Source organism: Canis aureus, chromosome 15 (assembly GCF_053574225.1).
Source record: "Canis aureus isolate CA01 chromosome 15, VMU_Caureus_v.1.0, whole genome shotgun sequence".
Taxonomy (NCBI): Eukaryota; Metazoa; Chordata; class Mammalia; order Carnivora; family Canidae; genus Canis; species Canis aureus.
Genome location: NC_135625.1, coordinates 20641755 through 20668989, shown reverse-complemented (window position 1 = coordinate 20668989; position 27235 = coordinate 20641755). Strand labels below are relative to the sequence as shown.

General features: G+C 38.6%; 1 protein-coding gene across 7 annotated transcripts in view; it reads right to left on the bottom strand.

Moving 5' to 3' along the window:
* PRIMPOL (primase and DNA directed polymerase) overlaps positions 1-27235 on the bottom strand; it is a 57762-nt gene that overhangs the window by 3018 nt on the left and 27509 nt on the right. For 5 of the 7 annotated variants that reach the window (XM_077848700.1, XM_077848695.1, XM_077848696.1 and 2 more), the window contains 8 exons: positions 26329-26476; positions 18440-18727; positions 8604-8766; positions 6471-6556; positions 4577-4666; positions 4197-4305; positions 710-792; positions 585-631 (listed from right to left, as the gene is read on the bottom strand). In XM_077848700.1, coding sequence (XP_077704826.1) covers positions 585-631; positions 710-792; positions 4197-4305; positions 4577-4666; positions 6471-6556; positions 8604-8766; positions 18440-18727; positions 26329-26476 — 1014 coding nt within the window. The remainder of the gene's footprint in view (positions 1-584; positions 632-709; positions 793-4196; positions 4306-4576; positions 4667-6470; positions 6557-8603; positions 8767-18439; positions 18728-26328; positions 26477-27235) is intronic. The other 2 variants (XM_077848701.1, XM_077848702.1) reach the window with 2 other exon arrangements.

The following is a 27235-nucleotide window of genomic DNA, read 5'->3' as shown; positions in this document are numbered from 1 at the left end:
TCCCACATTGCCACCTTAACACTGTCCTTTTTTTTTTTTTTTTTAACACTGTCCTTTTAGAGACTTTCATTTACCCAAATCACATTCGCTGAGGAAAAAAATTAGGAAATACATGAAAAGCCAAAGAGGATAAACTCGTCTTCCCCTAGAATTTGACCAGTCAGGGACAACTGATGTGAGTGTTTTGGTGCGAATCTTCCAGATTTCTGTTTATATGTGCTCGTGTGTGTATTTTTAAAGTATATATTCTACTTTATAGGCTTTTTTTCCTACTTCGACTATCACAAATGTTTTCACCAGTACATATTACCAACTGGTATCCATAAAAATGACAGGAATTAGGCTTCACAATTTAAGAGAGCACCTCTTTATGTTTTTGTCAATGTTGTTGATCTTTACCCTTCGGTTTTTACCACCCTGTTCAGCCAAGTAGTCTTTTAGCTGTTTTAGTTTACATTTCTTAACATATTGAGGCAGTTGAGCTGCTTTCAGATTTACTATTTGTAACCGACCCTCTGGACACATCTAGATACTACTCGAGCTCATTGATGCTGTCAGACTGAGAAACTCAAACCCACGCTTACCTCTTTGAACAGGAACAGGAGACAGACTTCGGCAGGTAAAGGAAAACCTAAACAAGAGAAACGGTTTTACTGTTTTATGTAGATACCCAGTTTTCACAGTGTACATGTAAAAATTAATAACTCACAGTCCGATTTGAAGTTTTCTGCTTTACATACGGGGTCGTGACATTTTTGATACCAAACTTCATTTTTCAGATCAACCAAAATCCTTTACATTGAAAAAAAAAGGAAAAAGTTATTACTTAGTATCTAGACTGGATGGAAAACAAAATTTCTCTACATGCTGCTTATCAGAGATGTGCCTAAGACTTCAAGATGGAGATAAGATAAAAAGTAAAAGGATGGAAATAAATATACACCAATGGAGGATCCCTGGGTGGCTCAGCGGTTTAGTGCCTGCCTTCGGCACAGGGTGTGATCCTGGGATCGAATCCTGCATCAGGCTCTCTGCATGGAGCCTGCTTCTCCCTCTGTCTGTGTCTCTGCCTGTCTCTCTGTGTTTCTCATGAATAAATAAAATCTTTAAAAAATATATATATACGCCAATGAAAAGAAAACCGTAGTTGTTAAAATAGCACACGAAATGGACTTTTGGGCAAAAAAATACACACTGACTAATGTTCCTCACAAGAAGACCTACTGCCTGACCCGTACCCACCAAATAAAACAGCTTCAAAATGTGTAAGCAAAACTGACAGGACTCCCAAGGATAAACCACTCATCTACAATAAATCAAGATTTTAAAAAACATTATTTTAGTAATTGACAAAAATAATCAAAAAATTCAGTTAAGGGTACATAAAATCTGAATGACAAAAAAGCAGTTTTTAATAAAATTAAAAGCAATTTACAAGTTTGATATAATAGGCATATTTGAACACTGCCTCAGTTCATTAGAAACAGTTCTTTACAATCACATACAAAACAATTATAAAAACTGACTATGCTAGGTACCATGTCAATCTTATTAAATTTAAAAATATTTACACATCTCTGACCAAAAGGCAAATTATTTAGAAATAAGTAACAGAGGGGCACCTGTGGTTCAGTTGGTTAAGCATCTGACTCTTGGTATAGAATTGGGTCATGACCTCAGGGTTGTGGGATTGAGCCCATCAGGCTCCACGCTCAGTGTAGAATCTGCTTGTCCTTCTCTCTCTGCTCCTCCCCCTACTTGTGTACTCACTCTCTCAAATAAGTAAAATCTTAAAAAGAGTAACAGAAAATTAGCTAATAGAAACCCATAACTTGGAAATGAAAAACATTTCTAAATAACCAACTACTCAAAGAAAAATCATGATGGAAATCAGAAAATGTTTGGAACTGAATGGAATTGAAAATATATATTAAAATGTAAAATAGAACTAACGCAATCTTTGTAGAGAAATTTAGAATCCTAAAGGCTTATTTACAAAAAACAAAACAAAACAAAAAGGCTAAAGACCAGTAAGTAACTAACTTGGGAAATGAACAATAGAATAAGCCCTAACAAAATAAAAGGCAGGAAGTAATAAAAACAAAAATTCAAAAGAATCAACAAGGCCCAAATGTGAAAACTAACACAATTCTGGCAAGATTGATCAAAAAATAAGGTAAAGACACAAATGTTATTAGAAATTAAGTGCAGACGTAACTACAAATACAGAATATACTAAAAACTTAGGAATATCAGGAATAATTTCTGCCAGTAACATTAAAAATTTTGGTAAAGGGACACCTGGGCGGTTCAGTGGTTGAGCATCCGCCTTTAGCTCAGGGAGTGATCCTGGGATTGAGTCCCACATCAAGCTCCCTGCATGGAGCCTGCTTCTCCCTCTGCCTGTGTCTCTCATGAATAAATAAATAAAAATTTTTTAAAATTTTGGTAAAACAAAATACAGTAAAAAGATACCAAACTAAGCAAATCTAAAAAGTGACAGAGAATCTGAGCAATCCTAATAAACACCCCAATGCTGCAGTTCCCCAGCTGTACACCGGACTGTCCCCAGGCCAGGAAGAGAATTCACATCTTTCTCGGGAAACACAGTGATCCTTAGCATCTGTGCCTTTTGATTCCTTGAATCTTTAAAAGTATTAGTAAACCCTGACCCTAGGTAAGATCTCTGTCTAGTGGGAGTATGGTTTGACGATCCAGTCCTCATGTTCACTAGTAATCAGGTAAATTCAGACGAAAACCACAATATCATTTTATACCAGCAGATTGGCCAAACAAATGTTTTTATTTAATTTTTTTTTATTTTTTAAAGATTTCACTTATTTATTCACGAGAGACACAGTAAGAGAGGCAGAGACATAGGCAGAGGGAGGCGAAGCAAGAAGCAGGCTCCATGCAAGGAGCCTGATGCAGGAATCCGGGATCACGCCCTGAGCCAAAGGCAGGTGCTCAACCACTGAGCCCTGTATGGTTATTTCATAGTTAAGAAAAAGAAGAGGTTATGGATTCAAAATATAAGCTGGTGGTCCTTCAGAAAGAAGTTATGCCGCAACCTGAGAATCTCAAAAGTTAACAGAGGATCATCTTATGATAATGACTTGCAGAGGGTAACAGACTAGAAAGATATACCAAGGTCATAACATAGTTATCACTGGTTCTGGGCCTGTGGGTGATCTTTTCCTTCTATGTGACAGCTTTTAGGTATTGAGCATATATCTTATTTTTAAACTGAGCTAACCTACATACAGAAGGACAGCACTGAATGGTGCTACCCAACATGTTTCCAGCTTTGTAACGAAGCTTCCTGATCTTCTCTCATGTCTGGCACACATGTATACACCTGATACACAGAAGTCTCAGCTTCGATACTAAATATAAAACGTGGCAAAATTACCCATATCAAAACTGATAACTACTGGGTTTCTGTCTTTTCCCTATTCTAAGCATACCCTTGTCTAAAATTCTATTTCCTCCTTCACTTCCTCTCCTTTCACCCGGGGGATTTTATTTTTTTATTTTTTTTTGAAAGGTTTTATGTATTTATTCATGAGAGACATACAGAGTGAGGCAGAGACATGGGCAGAGGGAGAAGCAGGCTCCCTGCAGGAAGCCTGATGGGGGACCGGATCCCAGGACCCCAGGATCACAACCTGAGCGGAAGGCGGGCACTAAATCGCTGAGCCACCCAGGCGTCCCTCCCGGGGGATTTTAAGGAAAACTCTGAAAACAGGACCTGCATATACAGCAAACATTCAATATCATTCTTTGTCCTGAACATGTTAACCTTCACTCCAACTCTTGGCACTGAATAATTTCCTTTTCACCCACGTTTGCTCATTTTCAACTTATACTCATTAGATGTTGAGGACTAACAGCAGCAGATGAGGGAGACACTTCGTCTCTTTGCTCACCTGTCTGTCTCTAATCTCTTCCTAGGCCTGCTCATGTCTACCTTTCTCTTCTCGAGATTATACTATGGGATTATTTTATCAAATAAAGTACAAGTAAAGGTGATAATTAAGATAGTCAAATTCAATACTGTAAAACATAAATATGGTATTTGATATAACTGAATTATAAAAACAAAATCATCTTCATATTCTCAACTATAAAAATTATAAACATTTAAGGTAATATTGATTAAATACATAGAGCTTGTTAGTAAAAATACTACTTACATGATATTATTGCTCTTGTGGGCTCTTCCAATGTTTTCGCACCAGCGGTATTTACAGATATCATAGACCAGTAATTCTTCTGGGAAAAAGTAGCTCCAACGCCGAATTCCTAAAATGCAAATAATGTTTCTGAAGGTATTAAAACTCTGCCATGGGGATCCCTGGGTGGCTCAGTGGTTTAGCGCCTGCCTTTGGGCCAGTGTGTGGTCCTGGAGTCCCAGGATCGAGTCCCGCGTCGGGCTCCTGGCATGGAGCCTGCTTCTCCCTCTGCCTGTGTCTCTGACCCTCTCCCCCACCCTCATGTCTATTATGAATATATAAAAAAAATCTTAAAAAAAAACTGTCATATTGCAGTGAATAAAGAATAGGATTATCTTTACCTCCTTGAATGCCATTCTTATTCACCAAAGAAAGAACAAATCGATCAACCTCAGGGTAGGGTGAACAATGGAAACCTTCAATGTTTTCTGCTGCAACAGAGAGAAAAATTAATAATTACAGTGGCTAAAAGTTGAAGAGGTAAAATTTAAGCTGTTCTTTAGTACTATTATGGGTTTTGGAGTTCCTGCAGCGCTTTGGTTCCCATGGCTTTTAGGAAGCCTTGGGTTCTTGCTGGCCCTACAAATAAGCATGGAAAATTCAAACCTCTCAATTCAGTCAAATGTTAACTAATTTTCATAAGAAGCACCTATAATCATTTCAACTGCTTTCTTCATATTGATGAAGAGAAAAGCAACCCCTTACACCCAGGAGCTGGCCTCCTACTATCAGCTACGCATTGGTGTGCTCACGAGCAGGCTGAGCACTCACACCTGGTGCTTTTTTGCCAATCATAAATTATTTCACAGAATTTCAACATCAGATAAGACCACTCTATGGCCAGGATGACTCCTGACAAAAACAAGACCATTCTGTAATAATGTCTGAACACACACACACACACATACACACACACACACACAAACATTTTCCAAATTGCAAAAATGACCAATACCTCCCATCTTATCTCATATGAGTAACTGCTGCTTCTTTATCAATTATAGCTTTAGACTCACTGTAGTCCACCTTCCTTCTAGATACAATTTATGAAGATGCTCAATCATAGAATTGTTTCTGACAGACCCAATTCAAAACAAATCCATGCCTACTTGGACACTTCTTGAAAGCACCTAACTCAAGCCTGCATCCTATAGTAAAGCTTTTCTAATACCCTTTCACTGAGATGCCCCCCAGTTCCCCAAGGTAGGAATTCTCCACACTGCAGTTAGTACCAAACTCCACTAGTTCACAACACATGTGTTCTCCCATGATCTTTAGCTGTAGGACTCTGACAATTCGGTTATATTTTATATCTAAGACTCTACTAATTTACAATAATTTACTTAAGATATTTAATTTTTTAAAACAAAATTATCTACTTTTCTTAAAATAACGCTTATATTTCTAAGAGTAATGCACATAATTGAAGAAACTTTGGAAAATATATTGAAGTAGAGAGGAGAGAAATGAACTCCAAATCAATGTCGAGAAATAACTGTTGAACAACTAGAAGAAAATAAGCCTAAGAAAATGTTATCCACATTTTTAATGGACCTGTGATCACACCACCCAAATAATTTTAGAGTCCACTTTTTATCTTAACATTATAAGCGGACATTTTCAATTTTATAGTGGCTCTGTAAATTTAAATTAAATGTCTACAGAGTATGTTATAATATGTAACCAATCCTCTACTGTTGTACATTTAGATTGTTTCCAGTGTTTTGCTATTATAAATAATGATAACCTAAAAAATGTGTATAAAAATATTTACTGGAGTGTTAATGTATGGGACCTTAGAAAAAGCCTATAAGCTTTTCAATATAAGACTGAAGAACATACATGTTTCATGAAAAAACTATGCAGCCATTAAAAAAATGAGGGAATACATGGAAAGCTCCTCTGGGTTCAGTGGAAACAAACAGTGTCTGCCCATCTTTGATTGTGGACCGAGGGGAAGAGAACCTTTAGTATTCTCTTTTAAAATGGGGGTTTCTTTCTACAAACAATCTACTCTATTTTCTTGTGGGTTCTTTTTCCCCCCAAATCACCATATAATGAAAATTAGTGAATACACTTTAAAAAGCATCTTTTATTTACACGGTTTCCATTTTGGATAGAAACTAAGTTGTTTTAAAGGATCAGTAGATATGAATCCTGAAAATTTAAGATTTTTAAAGGCGAAATAGACTTATATCCTTAAATATTCACAGGAAATTGTTTTATTAAAATTACCTTTGGTGCTGGTACTAAAATGTTCAACTCGTTTTTGTTTACTCTGAAATGTGTCGCATGTCAGAATTCGTAAAGTATCTGAGAATCTGAAGAAAATATGTGAAAGAAAACAAAGTAACATTATGTAAGAATCAAAGATATATCGCTACAGAAAGGAAACTGAATTTCAAATAGTCCCACATTAAAATCCAGCTAATTGTTCTGGATAATTAAGTCACATTTGCCTATAAAATCCAATCCTAATCACAGTCTGGTGATCATTTAAAATACTTTCTTCAACTGCAGTGTGAATCAGAGGACTCTGGGACCACTGAAGCCACAAAATGAAGTATATAATTCTATGCTTCAAACGTACAGAGCCTTTGAAATTTTTATTACAATGATTTGAAAAATGTGAATAAGAGGAGGGTAAAAAGAAGGAAGGAGAGATGAGAGCAAGGGAAAAATGAGTTAAAATTAGCTGAAGACATATTCATAACCATAAAAACTTTAACCTTCGTTTCAGGAAGAACTACACGTGATACTTACTCGGACACACAAAAGAAACTTAAGGAAACCCTATTCAGTAGAATTCTCCATTTCTGTGGAATTAATACTGAAACCACAAAGGAAATGGATTTTGGTAATAAGAGGTTGATTTCAGGCCATGGGGCTTTTCCCACACAAGACAACGTAAGATCCCATTCTTGTGGCAACAACAGTGAGCAGCAACTGTCATACAATTTTCACACCACTCCCACAGCACTTCCAGAATCGCAGACACTGCTACCACTAACAACTAACATTTAATGAGCAGATACTATGTGCCAGGCATGGTTGAGTAATTTTATGCGTACAGATTTACCTCACTTAATCCTCACAACTCCCTAAGATAGGAGTTAATACATTTCCATTTTAAAGGAAAGGAAAGTAAGACTGATGTTACTTCTGAAAAATGTTATGTAAGAACTCAGTCCAGAAATATATGAAGAGAAACAACTTATCTTCCCACCCTCCTGGGGAACTGCTGTCAAGTGGACATCTGGACACAAATTCCCCTTTGTTAAAATGTATTTATTTGGAGGTACTCCTGGGTAGCTCAGTGGTTGAGCGTCTGCCTTTGGTTCAGTGTAATCCCGGGGTTCTGGGATCAAGTCCTGCATCGGGCTCCCCGCAGAGAGCCAGCTTATCCCTCTGCCTGTGTTTCTGCCTCTCATGAATAAATAAATAAAATCTAAAAAAAAAAAAAAAAAAAAAAAAGGATTTCTAAGGGATTTCTCCTGACAACTATATCTAAGGAAGGCAAAGTAGAGCAAGTTAATTTAGCATGGCAATTTAGTCTGAAGGATAAACACATGGCTTGTTTGAACCAACAAAAAACGCTGCCCAGAATACAGGGAAATGAAAGTAAACAGTTCTGTTGAAAGCTGTCTTTCACACTTTTTGAAAAAATGACCAAAAAAAAAAAAAAAAAAAAAAGAAAATGACCAAAATGTGGCAACTTAAGTGTTCAACAACAAAACTGACAATAAATTACAGAATTTATCAGTATAATGGAAAACTATATAGGCATTAAAAGTTTTAACTACAACTAACTGTTGCAGATTATCACCTTGGCAGATATTCATGATATAATGTTGAGTGGATACAACAACTAACATAATCATATAACAATGATCTCACAAAATATTCTTTGAATGAAGGGGTATGTAAATTATATGTATGAATGTGCATATACGAAAAGTAGGTATTAATTGTAACTCTATTTCCAAACGGAATACAAGTCATTTGAGTTTTCTTTCTTATAAAAAAACAGTTAGGGGAGCGTTAAGTGCCTGCCTTCGGCCCGGGGCATTATTCTGGAGACCGGGATTGAGTCCCATGTCGGGCCCCTGCGTGGAGCCTGCTTCTCCCTCTGCCTGTGTCTCTGCCTCTCTCTCTCCCTCTCCCTCTCTCTCTCTCCGTGTGTCTCTCATGAGTGAATAAATAAAATCTTAAAAAAAAAAAAAAAAGTTAACCTAGAATTTTAAGAACTTTCATTTTCTTAAGTTAGGATGAATTCACACAATTCACATTTTAGTACTATATACAATGCCATTCGCTGTTTAATAAGCATCCACGAATACATAACAGTTTGATTCTGGTGCTATATACCTGACATTGCTGACCAAAGAAGACAGGAAATACTGATTTTCTTCAGAAATATTCTTGGACTGTTTAGGAAAAAATTTATTATCTTCAGCAATCTCCAAAGCCACATGCTTTCCTATCTTCGATGATTTATACAGCCGAAAGTTTCTATTTCTTGTATAAACTCCTATTGTCAAAAATAAAACAATTATGAATGCACATTTTCAGTGACTTGTTTTTATAGTCAGCAAATATTAAATTAATGTTGTATATAGCATTACTAGAGAAACAATTGGTTCTGGTTCAAGGTGGCAATGTAGGGAGATCTTGAACCCCCCCCGCCCCCTCATGTGAACACATCAAATCTATAGCTATATTTGGAATGATTCCCTCTGATAAAAACCTAAGGCCTGGCAGATTGACTCGTTCACCAAATGAGACGGAAACCACATCAAAGCAGGTAGGAAAGGCTGAGATACAATCTCACCATGAGCCCCACCCCACAGTACAACTTACAACTGGGAGGGAACTCAAAACCCTGAGCCTCTCCCTGAAAGGCAAAGGATTCATACCTCACATTATTACCCCAACTTTTAAGACCTGCACCTAAGAGATGAGCCCCAGAAACATCTGGCTTTGAAGACCAACTGGGCTGGGGCCTTGGAGACCTGCAGGGCTATGGTAAACTGAGGAAGGGCTCTTAAGGGCTTGCGTGCCCACTCACTCACCCCAAGGCCTGGTGCAGAAGCAGCCTTTGAAAGTGCCCAGACTTTATCTGAAAGAGACTCATTTCCAAACTTCAAAGCGTTGGACTGAGGGATGCTCTCCAGAGATGGAGTGGTGGGTGCTATCTTCTCTGCCTCTCTACAGCCGGCGGACACCATCTTTCCTCTTTTTCTTTTTTCTCTCCCCTCCACCCCCTTTCTCACTGGGTGCCACCTCTGCATGCCCCCTCTGCCTCACTGGTGCCCCAGTTTTTATATCTGGTGGTCTGTTTTTCAGATGATCCCTCCTTGATCACCTAGCTCTAAAGGCCGGGGAGGCTTGTGTTCCTGGGTCCATAGGACTGTGAAAACTGGAGAGACAGTTCTCGGTATTACCACTCCCAGGCACTGCATGGAGAACCGACTGAAACACATCCTGCACTTCCCTGTGTGGGAGCTCTGGCGCTGGTAGCCAGTGGGACTTAGACTCACGGGTCCTATAGATCTGTCACCAATAGAGAAAGAGTTCTCTCTCTCTTTTTTTTTTTTTCAATTTTTATTTATTTATGATAGTCACAGAGAGAGAGAGAGAGAGAGAGAGGCAGAGACACAGGCAGAGGGAGAAGCAGGCTCCATGCACTGGGAGCCTGACGTGGGATTCGATCCCGGGTCTCCAGGATCGCGCCCTGGGTGAAAGGCAGGCGCCAAACCGCTGCGCCACCCAGGGATCCCTCTCTCTCTTTTTTTTTAAAGAGTTCTCAAACAGCAACTGTCCCGAAGGCACAGCGAGAAGCAACAGACCCAGGAGCTCAGTCTCTCTGTAAAAGAGGCCTACTAGCTTATCACCATAGGGGCAGCTGCTGGGACAGGCTTCTAATTAAACATACCCCTCTGGGCTAACTGGAAACCTTTCCTGAGGCCTTGGGAGGGCAGGCACTATTTTCATCTTCTCTTCTGTTGTGCTTCACAGCATCAGCATCTCTCAGAGGGGAACCTATAAATGCATCTTGTGTCCCAGTTTTGACATCTGGTACCCTGCCTTTTGTGGCTGCCTCCTAGGGGATAACCCTCAATCACGTGGCTCTGGTGGCCAGGTGGCTTTGGTTCCTGGGGCTCACGGGATTGTAATAATCATAAAGTTCTTTGATGGCACCCACTACCAGGGGACTACATAGACACACTGAACCCTCCCTCCCTCCCCCTGCCCCCCAGCCTTTCTGGGAAAGAGGCCTAACTGCTTGTCCTAGAGCTTTAGCCTAAGGGACAGTCTTCAAGTTCAGCACATGTCAAGAAGCTCCAGAGCTGCTCTCAGGGAATGTAGGCCAGGGGTCACTATCTTTGAGCTCTCCTTCTACACCAGGATCTCTCAGAAAGGAGCTTATATGTTCATCAGGTTCTGATATATGGACTACCACCCATGGGACACCTCCAAATTACCTGGCTGTGGCAGTCCATGGGACTTAATACTTGTGCTTCCATACAACTGTATATATTTTCATTCTTCAAAAGCTGCTGCCTGAAGGTCTGGCTTTCAATCAGCCTGAATCTAGGTGCTGAATGAGATCCTCCCCTTTGGGACATTAACTGGTTGTGGCAGACCCTGAAGTACTGGGAGCTATTAACAATAAAACAGGCTGCTTGGATAATTAAAAAGTTTGAGAACCAACCAAGAGCTAGGATAGGGTCGAAGGATAAGTTTCACCTCCTACACAAGGCCAAGCCTTCAAGACTAGGAGGTAAAACTATTTCATCTAATGCAGAAAGAGAATCAAGCAAAATGAACAGAGGACTGCATTCCAAACAAAATAAGATAAAACTCTTAAACAACCTAAGTGAAATGGAGATAAGTAATTTATCTTATAAAGAGTTCAAAGTAATGGTCATAAAGATGCACTCCAAACTTGGGAGAGGAATGGATGAACACAGTAAGAACTTCAACAAAAAGAAAATATAACAAAGCAGCAAAGACAAGTCACAGGGCTAAAAAGACAAAAACTGATCTGAAAAAAAAAAAAAAAACACAACAGGGTTTTAACAGCAAACTCAAGGGAGCAGGATCAATGAACTCGTAGGCAGGACAGAGGACTTCACCCAACAGAGCAGCAAAAAGAGAAGAGAATTAACAAAGTGAAGACAGATTAAGGGCCTTCTGAGACAACACCGAGCTGACTAACATTTCCATTATATGAATCTCAGAAGGAGAAAGGGCCGGGAAACTTATTTGAAGAAATAGTTAATAGTAACTGAAAACTTTAGTAACCTGAGGAAGGAAAGACAGTTCCAGGAAGAACTGTAAGTTCCAAAGAAATAAATGCAACAGAGAGACTGACACCAAGACACATTATAATTAAAATGCCAAAAGTTGAGAGAGAGAGAGAGAGAGAGAGAGAGAATCTTAAAGGCAGCAAGAAAAAAATTACATTGTCATATGACTATGAGCACAAATCTGGCAGAAATGCTGCAAGCCAGAGAGAGTGGCATGATATAGTCAAAGTGCTGAAAGAAAAAAAACTTTCAGCCAAGAATACTCTACCTGGCAAATTATCATTCATAATTAAAGGACAGATAAAGAGTTTTCCAGACGAGCAAGAGATAGAAAAGTTTATCACCACTAAAGCGGTCTTATTAAGAAATGTTATAGGGACATCTAAAAGTATAAACCTCACTGGTAAAGGCAACTATATATTAAAGGAGTATATCAATCAAGTGTGAAGCTAGTGTAAATGTTAAAAGACAAAAGCAGGGATCCCTGGGTGGCGTTAGCGGTTTAGCGCCTGCCTTTGGCCCAGGGCGCGATCCTGGAGACCCGGGATCGAATCCCACGTCGGGCTCCCGGTGCAAGGAGCCTGCTTCTCCCTCTGCCTGTGTCTCTGCCTCTCTCTCTCTCTCTCTCTCTCTCTCTCTCTGTGTGACCATCATAAATACATTTAAAAAAATTAAAAAATAAAAATAAATAAAAGACAAAAGCAGTAAAAATAACTGCAGCTACAATAATGACCTAAGGGATATGCAAGATAAAAAGTTGTAAAATATGATATGTAAAATGTAAACCACAGAGGGGTGGAGTGTAAAAATGTACAGCTTTAGAATGCGTCATCCTTAAATTGTTATGAATGTAAAACAAACTGTTACAAATGTAATTCATTACGCAGTAAACCTCATAGTAGCCACAAAGCAAACATCTATGGTAGATACACAAAAGATAATGAGAAAGGAAGCATGTCACTAAAAAAAGTCATCAAACCACAAAGGAAGAGAAATAAGAAAGAAAAAGAAGAATTAAAAAACAGCCAGGAAAAAAAAAAGACAAAATAGTTATAAGTACATACTAATCAATAATTATGGTAAGTGGACTAAGTTCACCAATCAAAAGACACAGAGTAGATGAAAGGATAAAATAAAACAAGACCCAGCCATATGCTCCTGATAAAAGACCCATTTCAGACATAAGGACGCACAGAGACTGAGAGGGAAGCAATGGAGAAAGATGTCCCACGCAAATGTAAACCAAAAGCAAGCTGAGGTAGCTATACTTCTGTCAAACTACTTCAACACAAAGACTACAATAAGAGACAAAAAGAAACATTACATATTGAAAAAAGGGTCAATCCAAAAAGAGGATATAGCATTTGTAAATATTTAGACACCAATATAGGAGCACTTAAATATATAAATCAAATATTAACACACCTAAGGCAGAAATAGACAGAAATACAATAGTAGGGGACTTCGGTACCCCAGTTACATCAATGGATAGATCATCCAGACGGAAAATCAATAACAAGGAAACATCAACCTTAAATAACACATTAGACCAGATGGAAATAGACATATACAGAACGTTCCATTCAAAAGCAACAGAATACATTCTTCTCAAGTGCATATGGAGTATTCTCCAGCATAGATCATATATTAGGCCACAAAATAAGGCTTAACAAATTTGAGACTGAAATCATATGAAGCAACTTTTAGACCCCAATACCGTACAATTAGAAATCAATCCTAAGAAAACTGGAAAATTAACAAATATATGGAGATTAAACAACAGGCTACTGAAAAAATATTGGTCACAAAGGAATCAAAAAGAGGGGCGCCTGGGTGGTTCAGTCAGTTAAGCGCCTGCCTTCAGCTCAGGTCTCGATCCTAGGGTCCGGGGATCGAGGCCTGCATCCAGCTCCCTGCTCAGTGGGCAGTCTGCTCCTCCCTCTCCCTCTGTATGCTCTCCCTCTTTGACATGTTCTCTCTCTCTCTCTCTAATAAATAAATAAAATCTTTAAAAACAACAACAACAAAGGAATCAAAAGATAAATATCTAGAGACAAATAATTAAAAAAAAAAGAAATACAAGAAACTTAAACCTATGGGATGCAGCAAAAGCAATTCTAAGTGATAAAGACCTATGTCAAGAAACAAGAAAAATCTCAAACAACTTGACACCTCAAGAAACCAGAAAAAGAAGAGCAAACCCAAATGTAGTAGAAGAAAGGAAACAATAAAGATTAGAACAGAAATAAATGGGGGCACCCAGGTGGTTCAGTCGTCTGCCTTCGGCTCGGGTCATGATCTCAGGCTCCTAGGATCAAGTCCCACATCTGCTTCTCCCTCTGCCCCTCCCCACTGCTCATTCATTCTCTCTCTCTCTCTCTCTCTCTCTCTCTAATAAATAAAAATAAAGAAATGAAATGGAGACTTTAAAAAACAACAGGAAAGATCAATGAAGGCAAGAGTTGGTTCCTTGAAAACATAAACAAAATTGACAAAGCTGTAGCTAGACTCAACAAGGGAAAAAAGAGAGTACTAAAATAAGGTCAGAAATGAAAGAGGACATGACAGAAATACAAAGGATCATAGAAAAAGACTGAGCAATTGTACTCCAACAAACTGGGCAACCTGAACAGGTTCACAACTTCCTAGAAACAGCTAACCTTCCAAGGCTGAATCATGAATAGAAAATTGACCAATTACTTGTAAGGAGATTGAATCAGTAATCAAAAACCACTCAACAAACACACACCCAGGAAAAGACAGCTTTAAAGAGGAATTCTACTAAACATTAAAGAAGAATACCCTCCTCCTCAAATTATGCCCAAAAACAGAAGGGGGAGGAACCCTTCCACACTCACTTTGCGTGGCCAGGATTACCCTGACATCAAAAATAAACAGAGAAGAAAGAAAATTACAGGCTAATATCCTTGATGAACATATGCAAAAGTTCTCAACAAAGTAACTAACAAAATAAGAAAACAAAATAACAGCAAACCAAATTCAACCATACAGGTATCCCCCATTTTCTGGAAGTTCATGTTACAACACTTTACTTTTACAAAAGACCTATATTACTATTTGTTTTCACTAACTGAAAGATTCCAAAGAAGATTTTCCCTTTTACAAAAAAAGCTGCTGCCAAACTAATATGGGTCTTTCATAAAAGCAAAGTGGCTTTATAAAAATCAAATGATCATCTCAATAGATGCTGAAAAGGCATATGATAAAATTCAACAACCACTTATGGTTAATAACTCTCAACAAAGTAAACATAGAGGAAACACACCTCAACATAATAAAATCTATATGTGACACACGCATAGCTAACATTATACTCAGTGGTGAAAACTGAAAGGTTTTCCTCTAAGATCAGGAACCAGACAAGAATGCCTGCTCTCATCACTTTCATCAATATGGTATTGGATGTCCTAGCCAGAGCAATAGACAAGAAAAGAAATAAAAGGCGTCCAAATTGGAAAGGAAGATGTGAAACTGTCACTATCTGCAGATGTATATGTATAGAAATGTATATGAACAAAACCCCAAAGACTCCACCAAAAAATTTTAGAGTGAATTCAGTCAAGTTGAAGGATACGAAATCAACAACACAGAAAACTGCTGCATTTCTACACAACCAATAACAGACTATTAGAAAAAGAAATCAAGAAACAATCGTATTTTTAAAAATCCCATTTACAATTGCATTGGAAAGAATAAAATATCTGGGAATAAATTTAACTAAGGAAGTGAAAAACCTTTACTCAGAAAACTATAAAAAAAACACTGATGAAAGAAACTGAAGATGACACAAATAAATGGAAAGATGGAAAGATATTCTCAGCTCGTACAATGGAAGAATATTGTTTAAATGCCCATAGTACCCCGGGCAAGCTATGATTCAGTGCAATCCCTATCAAAATTCCAATGGCATTTTTTAAAAACAGAACTGAACATTCTAAAATTTGTACTAAATACAAAAGATCCAGAATGGCTGAAACAACCCAAAGAGCGAGCTGCAGGCATCGTGCTTCCTGATTTCAAACTACATCACAGTGCTACAGGAATTAAAACAGTATGGGATTGACAATAACAGACACAGAGCAGTGGAAGAGAACAAAAAGCAAAGAAATAAATCAAGAATATAAGTTCAATTAATTTACAACAAAAGAGCCAAGAATACAATAGGGAAAGAACAGTCTCTTCAGTAAGAGGAGTTGGGAAAACTGGACAGCCACATGCAAAAGAATAAAACTGTACTACTTTCTCACACCATACACAAAAATTAACTTGAAATGAATTAAAGACTTGAATATAAGACCTGAAATCATAAAACTCTTAGAAAATAGGTGGTAAGCTTGACATAGATCTTGGCAATGGTGTGTTAAATTTGACACTAACAGCAAAGGCAACAAAAGCAAAAATAAACAGCATGTCATCAAAGGAAAAAGCCTCTGCAGAGAAAGGGGAACCATCACCAAAATGAAAAGGCTATATACTCAATGGGAGAAAATATTTGCAAGTCATATATCTGATAAGATGTTAATAGCCAATATACATAAAGAACTCATACAACTCCACAGGAAAGAAAATCTGATTAAAAAACAGGCAGAAGATCTGAATAGATGTGTCTCCATAGAAGACATACAGATGGCCAACAGAGGTTCAACATCCCTAATCATCAGGGAAATGCAAATCAAAACCACAATGAGATACCACCTCACATCTGTCAGAATGGTTGGTATAAAAAAGACAAGAAATAGCAAGTGTTGGCAAGAGTGTAGAGTAAAGGAACATTTGTGCACTATTAGGAATGTAAATTGGTGCAGTCACTTTGAAAAACTTCCATAAGTTCCTCAAAACATTAAAAATAGAACCTCCACATGATACAGCAATTCTACTTCTGGGTATTTATCTGAAGAGAATAAAAAAACACTAATTCAAAAAGATATATGTATCATCATGTTCACTGCAGCATTATTTGTAACAGCCAAGATACAGAAACAAACTAGTAACAGATGAATAAAGAAAATGAATAAAAAAATATATATAGTTATCTCCACAAAATGGAATAATCATTAAAAAGAGAGAAAATCCTGTCATTTTTTTTTAAGTTTTTATTTATTTGAGAGACAGAGAGTGAGCACAGAGGGAGAAGGAGAGGCTGACTTCCCATTGAGCAAGGAGCCTGATGCAGGGTTAAGTCCTAGGAGCCTGAGATCATGACCTGAGCTGAAGACAGATGCTTAACCAGGCACCCCAAATCCTGCCATTTGCAACAATATGGCTGGACCTAAAGGTATTATGCTAAGTGAAATAAATCAGAAAGGGAAAGACAAATACTGTATCACTTATATATAGGATCTAAACATTTAAAAAAAACCCAAGGCAATAAATACAGAGAATAGACTGGTGGTTGTTTGAGGTGGGGAGGTGGGGGCAGGCCAATGGGTAAAGGGAGCCAAAAAACATAAACTTCACTTATATGTAAGCATGCAATATACAGCATGCCACACACAGTTAGTAACACTGTATTGCATATTTGAAAGTTGTTAAGAGAAAATCTTAGAAATTCTCACTATAAGTAAAAAATTCTGTAACTATGGTGATGGACGTTAACTAGAGTTATTGATCATTTTGCAATATATACAAATACCAGATCACTACGTTGTACACCTGAAACTAATGTAATATGGTATGTTAATTATCCCTCAATAAAAAAATTAAGGCAGAAAAAAAAGCTCACTTTCACATAAACAAAAATAAAAATGAAAAAAAAAAGAAACAATTATTTCCTATCAGCTGTAAACACAATAAAAGCAATATATAAATTAAAATGGAGTTGACATGAAAGAATGCCACATGTAGAAACAGAAACAAGATTATTTGGGGGTAACCCTCCTCTTTAAACAAATAGAGAAGCTGGGAAAATCCCCTAGGAAAAAAAGTCGGAGACTGCTGAGGAGCTTCCAAGGCAGTGAGGATTTCTGATACCAAAATCTCAAAGGAAGGAGGCATCAAAAAAAACAAACGTTGCTCTCGCCTCACTACGTGAGCAAGCAACTAGAAGACAGTGATCTGTAAACCAGGGCAGGGCCTTCACCAGAACCCACCCATGCTAGCACCCTGATCTTGCACTTCTATCCTCCACAACTGTGAGAAATAAATGTTGGTTATTTAAGCAAAATCAATCAATCAATCAATCAATCAACCAAATACCTAGAATAAAGCTAACAAAAGATGTGTAACTTCTCTATTAGACAACTATAAAACACTGAGAGAAATAAGAGAACATTTATATTAGTAGAACGACAAGTCATGTTCATGAACTGGAACAACTAAATACCGTAAAAATGTCAATTCTCCCCAAGTTGATTTATAGATTCAATGCAAACTAAAAAAGAAAAAAAAAAAAAAGAAAGCTGATGAAATGACCCATGCCACTAAATGCAAAGTTCTTCATCGAAGAAACCACTGGCCCCATTTTGCCACATAAAAGTACCATTTTTATATTGTGTCTGTTTTTAATATTTACTTTGTCTAATTAAACACCTCTCACCAGAATTAGAGAGCGCTGGTCCAACTGTCCCTGGTCAAGCCTCCCTTGACACAAATCCTCTGGATATTTCAGGGGCAGTGCCAGCTACAATGAGTCTCTTTTGGAACTTGGGGCAGCCTGGGGCTTATGTCCCCCAGAGACTTCTGTAAGATCTCTGGGCAGAAGCCCAGCCTGGTCCTTGCACCTTCGCTCATTGATCACATTCTGCTAGTGATTCCATGGTCACTATGGAGGAGTGATGGTCACAAGAATCCTAAACAAAGGGACAAATGGGCACTGACAGGTCTCTTGGGGAGGGACACAAGGACAGCCTAATAGCCGTCAATTTTACTTACCGAGGTCTACAAAAAGATGCTTTTCTCCTGTGTTATTCTTCACAACTAAAAATGATAGATCAGGACTGCATTGCTTAGCTGACCCCAGCCTCTCCCATTCCCTTGAATCCAATGTCCAGTTCTCTCCTCTATCTTTATCTGAGGACATTTTGCTAAAAGCAATCCCTTGTTTAATTGGTGTTTCAGGAAAATGGGAAAATCCAAGGCCTGGTGTCTCTGAAGTACTATCATCATCTTCATTCGCAATTAAGTGAAAAGCAGGCTGCAAAATTTTTCTCACAAAATTACCTAAAAGAAAAAAATATTAGGATTAATCTAATTATTTTCTACAAACTGTAACTCAAAACAATTTTATTGTGGTAAGGCTTTTTTTTCCGACTTCTGGTTTTAAAATGGAGTTATTACAAACATAGTTCTCCTGTCACTTTCTTCCTCTTGTGCAATCTTTTACTTTTTCAATTCCCACTGACGGGTAGCTTGGTGTCATGTATAATAAATAGCTCATCAAACACTCCCCCAGGGCTGCCTGGGTGGCTCAGTGAGTTAAGTTTCTGACTCTTGAAAATAAATGTTTTGCATTATTTCCACATAGAGGAAATAAGGGAATACTTTTCTTTTTATATTTCTGTGTTTAGAGTGATCTTTCCTGGTCAGAAAATACCCATTTCTTTGTGTGCTTTTTAATTGTTTTCACCACCTCCCATCCCCGCCCCAGTACTCTTTTTGGGCTAAAGATAGCCCCTTTCACTGGCATCATCAATACTATTATCATTCATAGCGTAATCGTGCAAGCATATGTAATGCTGGGTTTAATATGTAATACATATAGTGATTATGTAAGGTGATACTCAAAACAGCTGTAGTTTCTTACTTGGCCCAAGCGATTTCATATCTAAATGTTAGGTTTCCACTTAGGCGAAATCTTGCCATGTCAAAAGATGTTGGAAGGAGGGATTCCCTTTGGTGTTCAGTCTTCAACTTAGGAAATACCTGTTGCAATTGGAGTTTATCTTACGTTATTCATCTTCATATTTGGGAGAGTATGAGGTTTGAATTCATTGATCTACGGAAAGGAACCAAATTTCTTGATCCAACATGAATTATAAAATTGATGAGATCCATGGTTCTTCGCTGCGGAGTTGATGGCATTATGAGTCGTCCTGCTCCTATTCAGCTCTTAAATACTGCACCTTTTCCCAATCTCCTCTCTCTCCCTTCCTCTCTTCCAAGGATAAAGAAATGATAGTTTTCCGTTGTACATTCAACTCCTACATTTAATTAAGACTAAGTCCAGGCGCTGTACAGGAATTGCTGGGTTTCTACCTATCTTTCATTTTAATCATGTTTAAAAACGGTTTCAAGGGATGAGACCCTCTGTACTTTGCCTATTTGAAGATTCAGTGGTAGGAGCAGTGAAGAAAATTCCAAGGAATACATTTCTGAAATAGCACATTTCTAATATCAAAAGTAAGTTGATTAAGGTTCTAACCTTTTGCTGTACACATGCAGATAGAAATGCATCTGTTATATAAGTGAGAAAAGGCTGTATGCTAACTGAGCATGCTTTTTAAACCCTTTAAAAATACTCAGCATATAAACTTGCGTTTGAGCTTGCCAGTGGTTTTGTTGTTAATGTGTGTTCTCAAATTTTCTAATGTGTGCTGTGAATAACTCAAGACCAGTTTCTTTTGGGTTCCTTATTTGATTTACTTAATTATATATTAAGTACATTCTAACACTGCAAATATTACTATAAATGGGTAAAAGTAAAATTGGTCTTCTGGAAATGTGTCCTGTGCTTTTAAGTTCCACAAATATGAAGTACATTCATTTTCATAGAAACTCCGTATCATTTCTAAACAAGAAGTGTTTTTTCTTGTGCTAACAATGCTATAAGAAGGAAAAGTAAAGGAGGTTTTTTTTGCTTAAAAATATATAGATATTGAAAAATATATATATATAGTTATTGGATTTCTAGCTACATTAAAAATAAAGTATGGTTTCAAACTGGAAAAAAAAAAGTTTCTGACTCTTGATCTCAGCTCTTTTTTTTTTTTTTTAAGATTTTATTTATTTATTCGTGAGACACACACAGAGAGAAAGAGAGAGAGAGAGAGAGAGAGGCAGAGACACAGGCAGAGGGAAAAGCAGGCTCCACACAGGGAGCCCGATGTGGGACTCGATCCCAGGTTTCCAGGATCAGGCGCTGGGCTGAAGGTGGTGTTAAACTGCTGAGCCACTCAGGCTGCCCCTCAGCTCAGGTCTTAATCTCAGGGTTGAGAGTTTAAGCCTTTTGTTGGGCTCCACACTGGGCATGGAGCCTACTTAAAAACAAAACAAAACAAAAACAACAACAACAACAAAAAAAACTGCACCAAAAAACTGCTAGAACTAATACATGAATCCAGCAAAGTCACAGGATAGAAAATCATTGTACAGAAATCTGTGGCTTTTCTATACACCAATAATGAAGTAGCAGAAAAAGAAATCAAGGAATCAATCCCATTTATAATTGTACCAACAACAATAAGATGCCTAGGAATAAACCGAATTAAAGAGGTAAAAGACCCGTACTTTGAAAACTACTGAACACTGATGAAATTGAAGAGAACAGAAGGAAACTGAAAAACATTCCATGCTTATGGATTGGAAGAACATTGTTAACGTGTCTGTACTACCCAAAGCAATCTACACATTTAATGCAATCTCTATCAAAATAACACTAGCATTTTTCACAGAGCTAGAACAAACAATCCTAAAATTTGTATGGAACCACAAAAGACCCCAAATAGCTGGAGTGATCCTGAAAAATAAAACCAAAGCTGGTGGCATCACAATTCTGGATTTCCAGCTCTATTACAAAGCTGTGATCATCAAGACAGTATGGTATGGGCAAAAACAGACATAGATCAGTGGAACAAAATAGAAAACCCAGAAATGGACCCACAGCTTAATGGTCCACTAATCTTCAACAAACCAGGAAAGAATATCCAATGGAAAAAAAAAAGAGTCTCTTCAACAACAGATGGCGTTGGGAAAACTGGATAGCAACATGGATAAGCATGAAACTGGACCATTTTCTTACACCATATACAAAAATAAGTTCAAAATGAATGAAAGACTTAAATGTGAGGCAGGAAACCATCAAAATCCTAGAGAACACAGGCAGCAACCTCTTTAACTTCGGCTGTAGCAACTTACTAGACACATTGCCAGAGGCAAAGAAATGAAAGCAAAAATGCACTAATAGGACTTCATCAAGATAAAATGCTTCTGCACAAGCGAAGGAAACAATCAACAAAACAAAAAGGCAACCTATGGAATGGGAGTAGATATTTCCATATGACATATCCAATAATGGATTAGTGCCCAAAGTCTATAAAGAATTTATCAAACTCAACACTCAAAAAACAAATAATCCAGGGGCACCTAGGTGGCTCAGTTGTTGAGCATCTAGCTCAAACTATTAGTGGTCCTATCTTTACCAAGAAAAGATGATATGACAATCCAGGACTTTTTCAACTCTCATATATTATTCATACATAAACTCAAGCAATAATTTGGGTAAGTTGCTTTATGTACAACAAAACTGGAGAAATGCAGAAACTTAATTTTAATTTCTAAAATTGCTATTGTCTGGGTTTGGCACTTTACTTACCAGGCAGCTTAAACTTTTCAATCACATGACTCAGACACTCTAAATTCAAATTTCTCTTTCTCCCAATTAAGTACTCTCTGCTCAATTGAAACAAACCTAGCAGCTTGTAAAACACCGTACATCAAATGAAAGCAAAAGCATTGGATCCTTGCAATGATAAACAGGCAAATTATCTCTGGAGCGAAGGAAATGAAGATAAATACTGAGTAAAAAGAAATCATGACATAGCACACAGGCCAACAAAGCGATACAAACTTAAATTGGTAAAGTTCATGTTCCTGGAAATGTAAAATGCCACCTACTTGACGTGAGGCAGTACGAGAAGTGAAGACATGGCTGCAGAACCACCTGCACAGGTAGCGAGAAGCAGGGCAGGTCGGCCTCCCGCCTTCGGCAGGGTGCTAACGTGGCCAGGATACGATGACAGGATCCCCACCGTGAATTCCGACACAGGCTTCCAGCAAACTGCTCTGCTTTCTACTTCCCTTCCCCAATCTGGTCACCCTCGCCCTTATTGTTAATACGGGGACAGGGATTTTATTGGCTGGGAATAACTCAAAAGAAGGTATCAATCATAGGACCTCAGGCCCTATGGCAGGCTGGCAGAGGTGTATTTTAGGTAGATCAAATTTACACGTTTTGCAAACATTCTATGAGCTCTTACCCTTACTCTAATTCTGCTTTCTAAAGGGCTGACAATGAGAACTGGAAATGTCACCAAGACATGCATGCAGGGGCGGGAACTGAATGGGAAATCTTGGACTAATTTGTCACCTCTGCAGCTCCGGTTCTGGCAGTTCATAATTCCGGAGGAAAGAAGGTTCCAACCCCATTGCCCCCCAGTCAGCCTCAAACCTGTATCTATCTCCACACTTTTGTATGTGCTGTTCTGGCAGGAAAGCCCTTCTTTGTTTATGTGATGGGATCAAATTTAAAGCCAGCTTGAATGTCATCTGCTTTCAGAGGACGTCTGTAGCAGAGGCTGCTAGTTACCTGACAAATTTCTAATCTCCTTCTTCCCTAGCAACAGATCTCAATGTTTAGCCTTATGGTCAGGAGCCTTAGAGCAGACTCCGAGGAGTAAACAGAATTAAAGAAATATCTTACTTAAGATTCTGCAGAGTTGAGAGCCTGGCTCTAGAGCCCACTTCACAGTCTTCCATTTAGCAAACAGTTATCAAATTCCTACTCATATTTCATTGCTGTTGTTGTACTACTGCTCCATTACTAATATTATTGATAAAGATATTATTATATGCTAACCTCTGAAATAAAAAATGAATGAGAAACAGTCCATGCCAGAGGCGCCTGGGTGGATCAGGTGGTTGGGTGTCTGGCTCTTGATTTTGGCCCCAGGTCATGATCTCGGAGTTGTGAGATGGAGCCCTGAGTCCGGCTTCACACTTGGCACACAGTCTGCTTGAGATTCTCTCCCTCTCCTCCTGCCCCTCCCCCTCACACTCTCTCCCTCTCAGATGAATGAATAAAATCTTTAAACAAAACAAAACAAAAATAGTCCCGGCCATCAAGAAACATTAAGTGGAACATAAATAAAAAAGACCAAACAACAACATAGGAAACTATCTCGGGAAGTGCTGAATGCTCTGGTGCGAGAAGCCCTGGCCTCTCTGAAACCAAGAACAAATGCTACCCTGGTCTTAGGGTTCAGGATGTGATGGAAACGGCCTCTCATTTGACAATATCTACACTGAGTCTTAACAGACCAGGTCATTGGAGTACGCCTTTCAGACAGCATGTCAAAAAGTGCAAAGGCCCAGGGACTAGAGAATATATGGCTCCGCAGGAACTAAATGCAAGATAGAGTGAGAAGGCCTAGTTTGGGCCAGGACTGGTCCTTGTGGTGCTCATTACAGCTGCGGGATGCCCTGCAGCAACAGACCATCAGGAAACTTTGAAAAAAAAATAAAGGTATATTGCTTACGAGACCTGAAAATTACACTGCAGAACTAAGGCCACACAGCAAGGCCTAGGGTAGCGGGCACCTGCACAGGCCACAGGCTGGGGTTCTGCTTTGACTGGGGTTGAGGGTGGAGCCCTAGGGTTTCCCAGGCACACACCGTATTGGTGAATCTGAAACATAAGAGCAGGAATTTATTTTTTATTTATTTAAAAAAAATTTTTTTTTAAGATTTTATTTATTTATTCATGAGAGACACACAGAGAGACAGGCAGAGACACAGGCAGAGGGAGAAGCAGGCTCCACACAGGGAGCCCGACGTGGGACTCGATCCTGGGTCTCCAGGATCAGGCCCTGGGCTGAAGGTGGTGCTAAACTGCTGAACCACCTAGGCTGCCCCAAGAGCAGGAATTTAAAGGAATAGGAAACAAGTGGCCCCAAAGGTCTGTTACTGAAATCAATCAAGATTTCTGAACCTAAAAGGCCTCTGTGTGGGGAAGAGGCCTGGCAGTGTTTATTGAGATAGTGGACTTTGACATGAATGCCTCGGCAATCAAAGCTGAGGTCAGGCACCAGCATCATTACAACAAAACGTAACAAAAAACACCGTCAAGGTCTACACCACAAGGGTTAGGTGGTGTGAGAGGCTAGAGCGCAGGGGGCCTCTGTGCACACAGAGACAGCTAGACATTTTCCAGAAGGTAGTAAGCAATCCTTCAAGGGCATGAGGCACATCGGTGGTATAATCCCAACACTCCAGCAGCTAACTAAATGAGTAATTGGAGAGAAAACAGCTCAGGGAGGACATCGACATTTCCACTTGGGTAGTTGGGTAGATGGTGGATACTGAAATACCTATCACAGGAGAAAGAGCAAATTTAAGGGAAAATGGGGAATGTGGCTTAGAAATGCTGAGTTTAGGACGCCTGGGTGTCTCAGCAGTTTAATGCCTGCCTTCGGCTCAGGGTGTGATCCTGGAGTTTCAGGATTGAGTCCCACATCAGGCTCCCTGCATGCAGCCTGCTTCTTTCTCTATGTCTCTACCTCCCTCTCCGTGTTTCTCTCATGAATAAATAAAATCTTTTATAAATAAATAAATAAATAAATAAATAAATAAATAAATAAATAAAGCAAGCAAGCAAGCAAGCAAGCAAGCAAGCAAGCAAGCTGCATTTGAAGTATCCATGTGGGAATGTTTAAGATGCAGCTGTCTGTATGGGTCTGGCAGCAAGGAGGACAGTCTTGACTGAAGATGAAGACTTAGGTCATCAACACATGGATGGTGATCAGTCATGATAGTGGATGATAATAAAGGTTATGGATAGAGCGAACAGAGGGATAAGGATACAGTCTACAATTATCAGTATCTAAGGGATGAAAGAAAAATGGAAGGCACGTCAACCATGCAACACAAAACAGGGCAGTAATAGGAGGCCCTCATACTTGGCAAACTAGGCCACTGTGACCTAGCATTAATCTAATTTAGCAATTAGCTTCCTGTCTCCTATGCCAGTCCTTTAGCGACTATGTTCGTCTTTTCCCCCATGTCCTCCTGAAACTATCAAACAAATGTAGTTCTGAAATGGATTACCTATTACCTGAACTTCAGTCATTCATCTGATATTTAGACCTAGAAATACTTGTTCAACTGCTGCTTTGATAAACACTTGGGATTTGGGATTCTATTTAGACCTTGATTCTCAGTGTTCCCATTTGCCTATTTCCCCTTTAGACTGACTTCATTTGATGCCTGGGCCTGCATCTCTCCATGTCCAGTCCCAGATAGTCCCAAACTATCCTTATACTCTCAAGCTTACAAACAGAGATGTTTTTCCAATCCTGAGGTTCAGCCTGGAGCAATAAACAATAAAAAAAGCCTCTCCAGATGTGACCTGGAGCCCAAGGCCCAGTACTTATGAACTAAAAGCTAGGGCTAAGGCAAGGATCCAGCTCGGATGCATTTCACGTAGGACCTGAATTAGACCTCTCGTGCATTACTCAGAAAACTGCTGCAATGACTTCTGTTGGAGTAGAAACCAGTACCAGGCAATGCATGGCCATCCAACAGCTCTAGCAAGAGCCACTAATGCCAAGGACATCCTGAGTAGGCTAATGTGTCTAAAATGTGTCTAGAAGGGGAAGGTCGGTCTAGAAGTAAAGGCAAATCCTGAAGATGTGAAAAATCACATTTCATTATTTAGGATAGGTTACTAACCACAAAACCCAGCAAATATTTACAAAACTTTAAGAGGAAAAGGAAAATATGAGGATTTTAATAAAATCCTGTGACTTTTTAAAAAACAGTATACTTACCAACATGAATGTTATCTTTAAATGCCACATCGTGGAGCTGAAATATTAGATGGCGGCTAAATTTTTCATCAGTGCTGGAATCCAAGTTGAAAACATCTTCGGCTGAACAATCAACCCTGTATAGCTCTTGGAGTGCTTTACAAACGTGCTAGAAACATAAGGAAAATATAAGCAACATTTCAAACCGTTTTACAATTTTTCCATGAGCAAAATTCAGATATCTTGGTACAACTCTAACTCATTTTTTATTTTCTTATCTGAATACTTACTATGTAACAACTTCACCAAATTACTGATGTATAAAAATATTTAAATTATTATATGTGTTTATGTCCAAAACGTCATAGGCTCTCAGGAATAAAGACTTCCTAAAATTCGAACACTTTATCTTCAATATTTATCCCATCTAAAATCACAATAGAAATACTTCTTTTTAAGCATCTCTTTAAATATCACCTACAAGTGATATTTCACTTGAAAAAGTTACTAATTCCACTTTTTATAGCTTTAGTTTTCGGAAGGTTCCTCATACGTACTGAGCCAAAATCTACCTCTAAGAATATAGCCCTCTGGGGCTAGCTCCTGCCAGTTGTACATTATACATCATAAGCAGGCAGCAAATGCAGGTACAGGTGCACAAGATTTGGAATCAGAAAGACCTAGGTTTGAGTACTGGCTTTGCCACTTACCAGCTCGGTGACTTTGGTCAAGTCTAAACCTTATACTCCTCGCTTGCAAAATGGGATAATAATCTGACCTAACTTTTGGGATTGTTGTAAGGAGTAAATGACAAGATGAGAGTAAAGAGTTAGTACTATGCTTGGCATAGGTACCTGCTTAAAAGCATTAGCTGGGCAGCCACAAAACAGGTCACTTCTCCTGAAACTTTAGTCTTCTCACTTGCAAA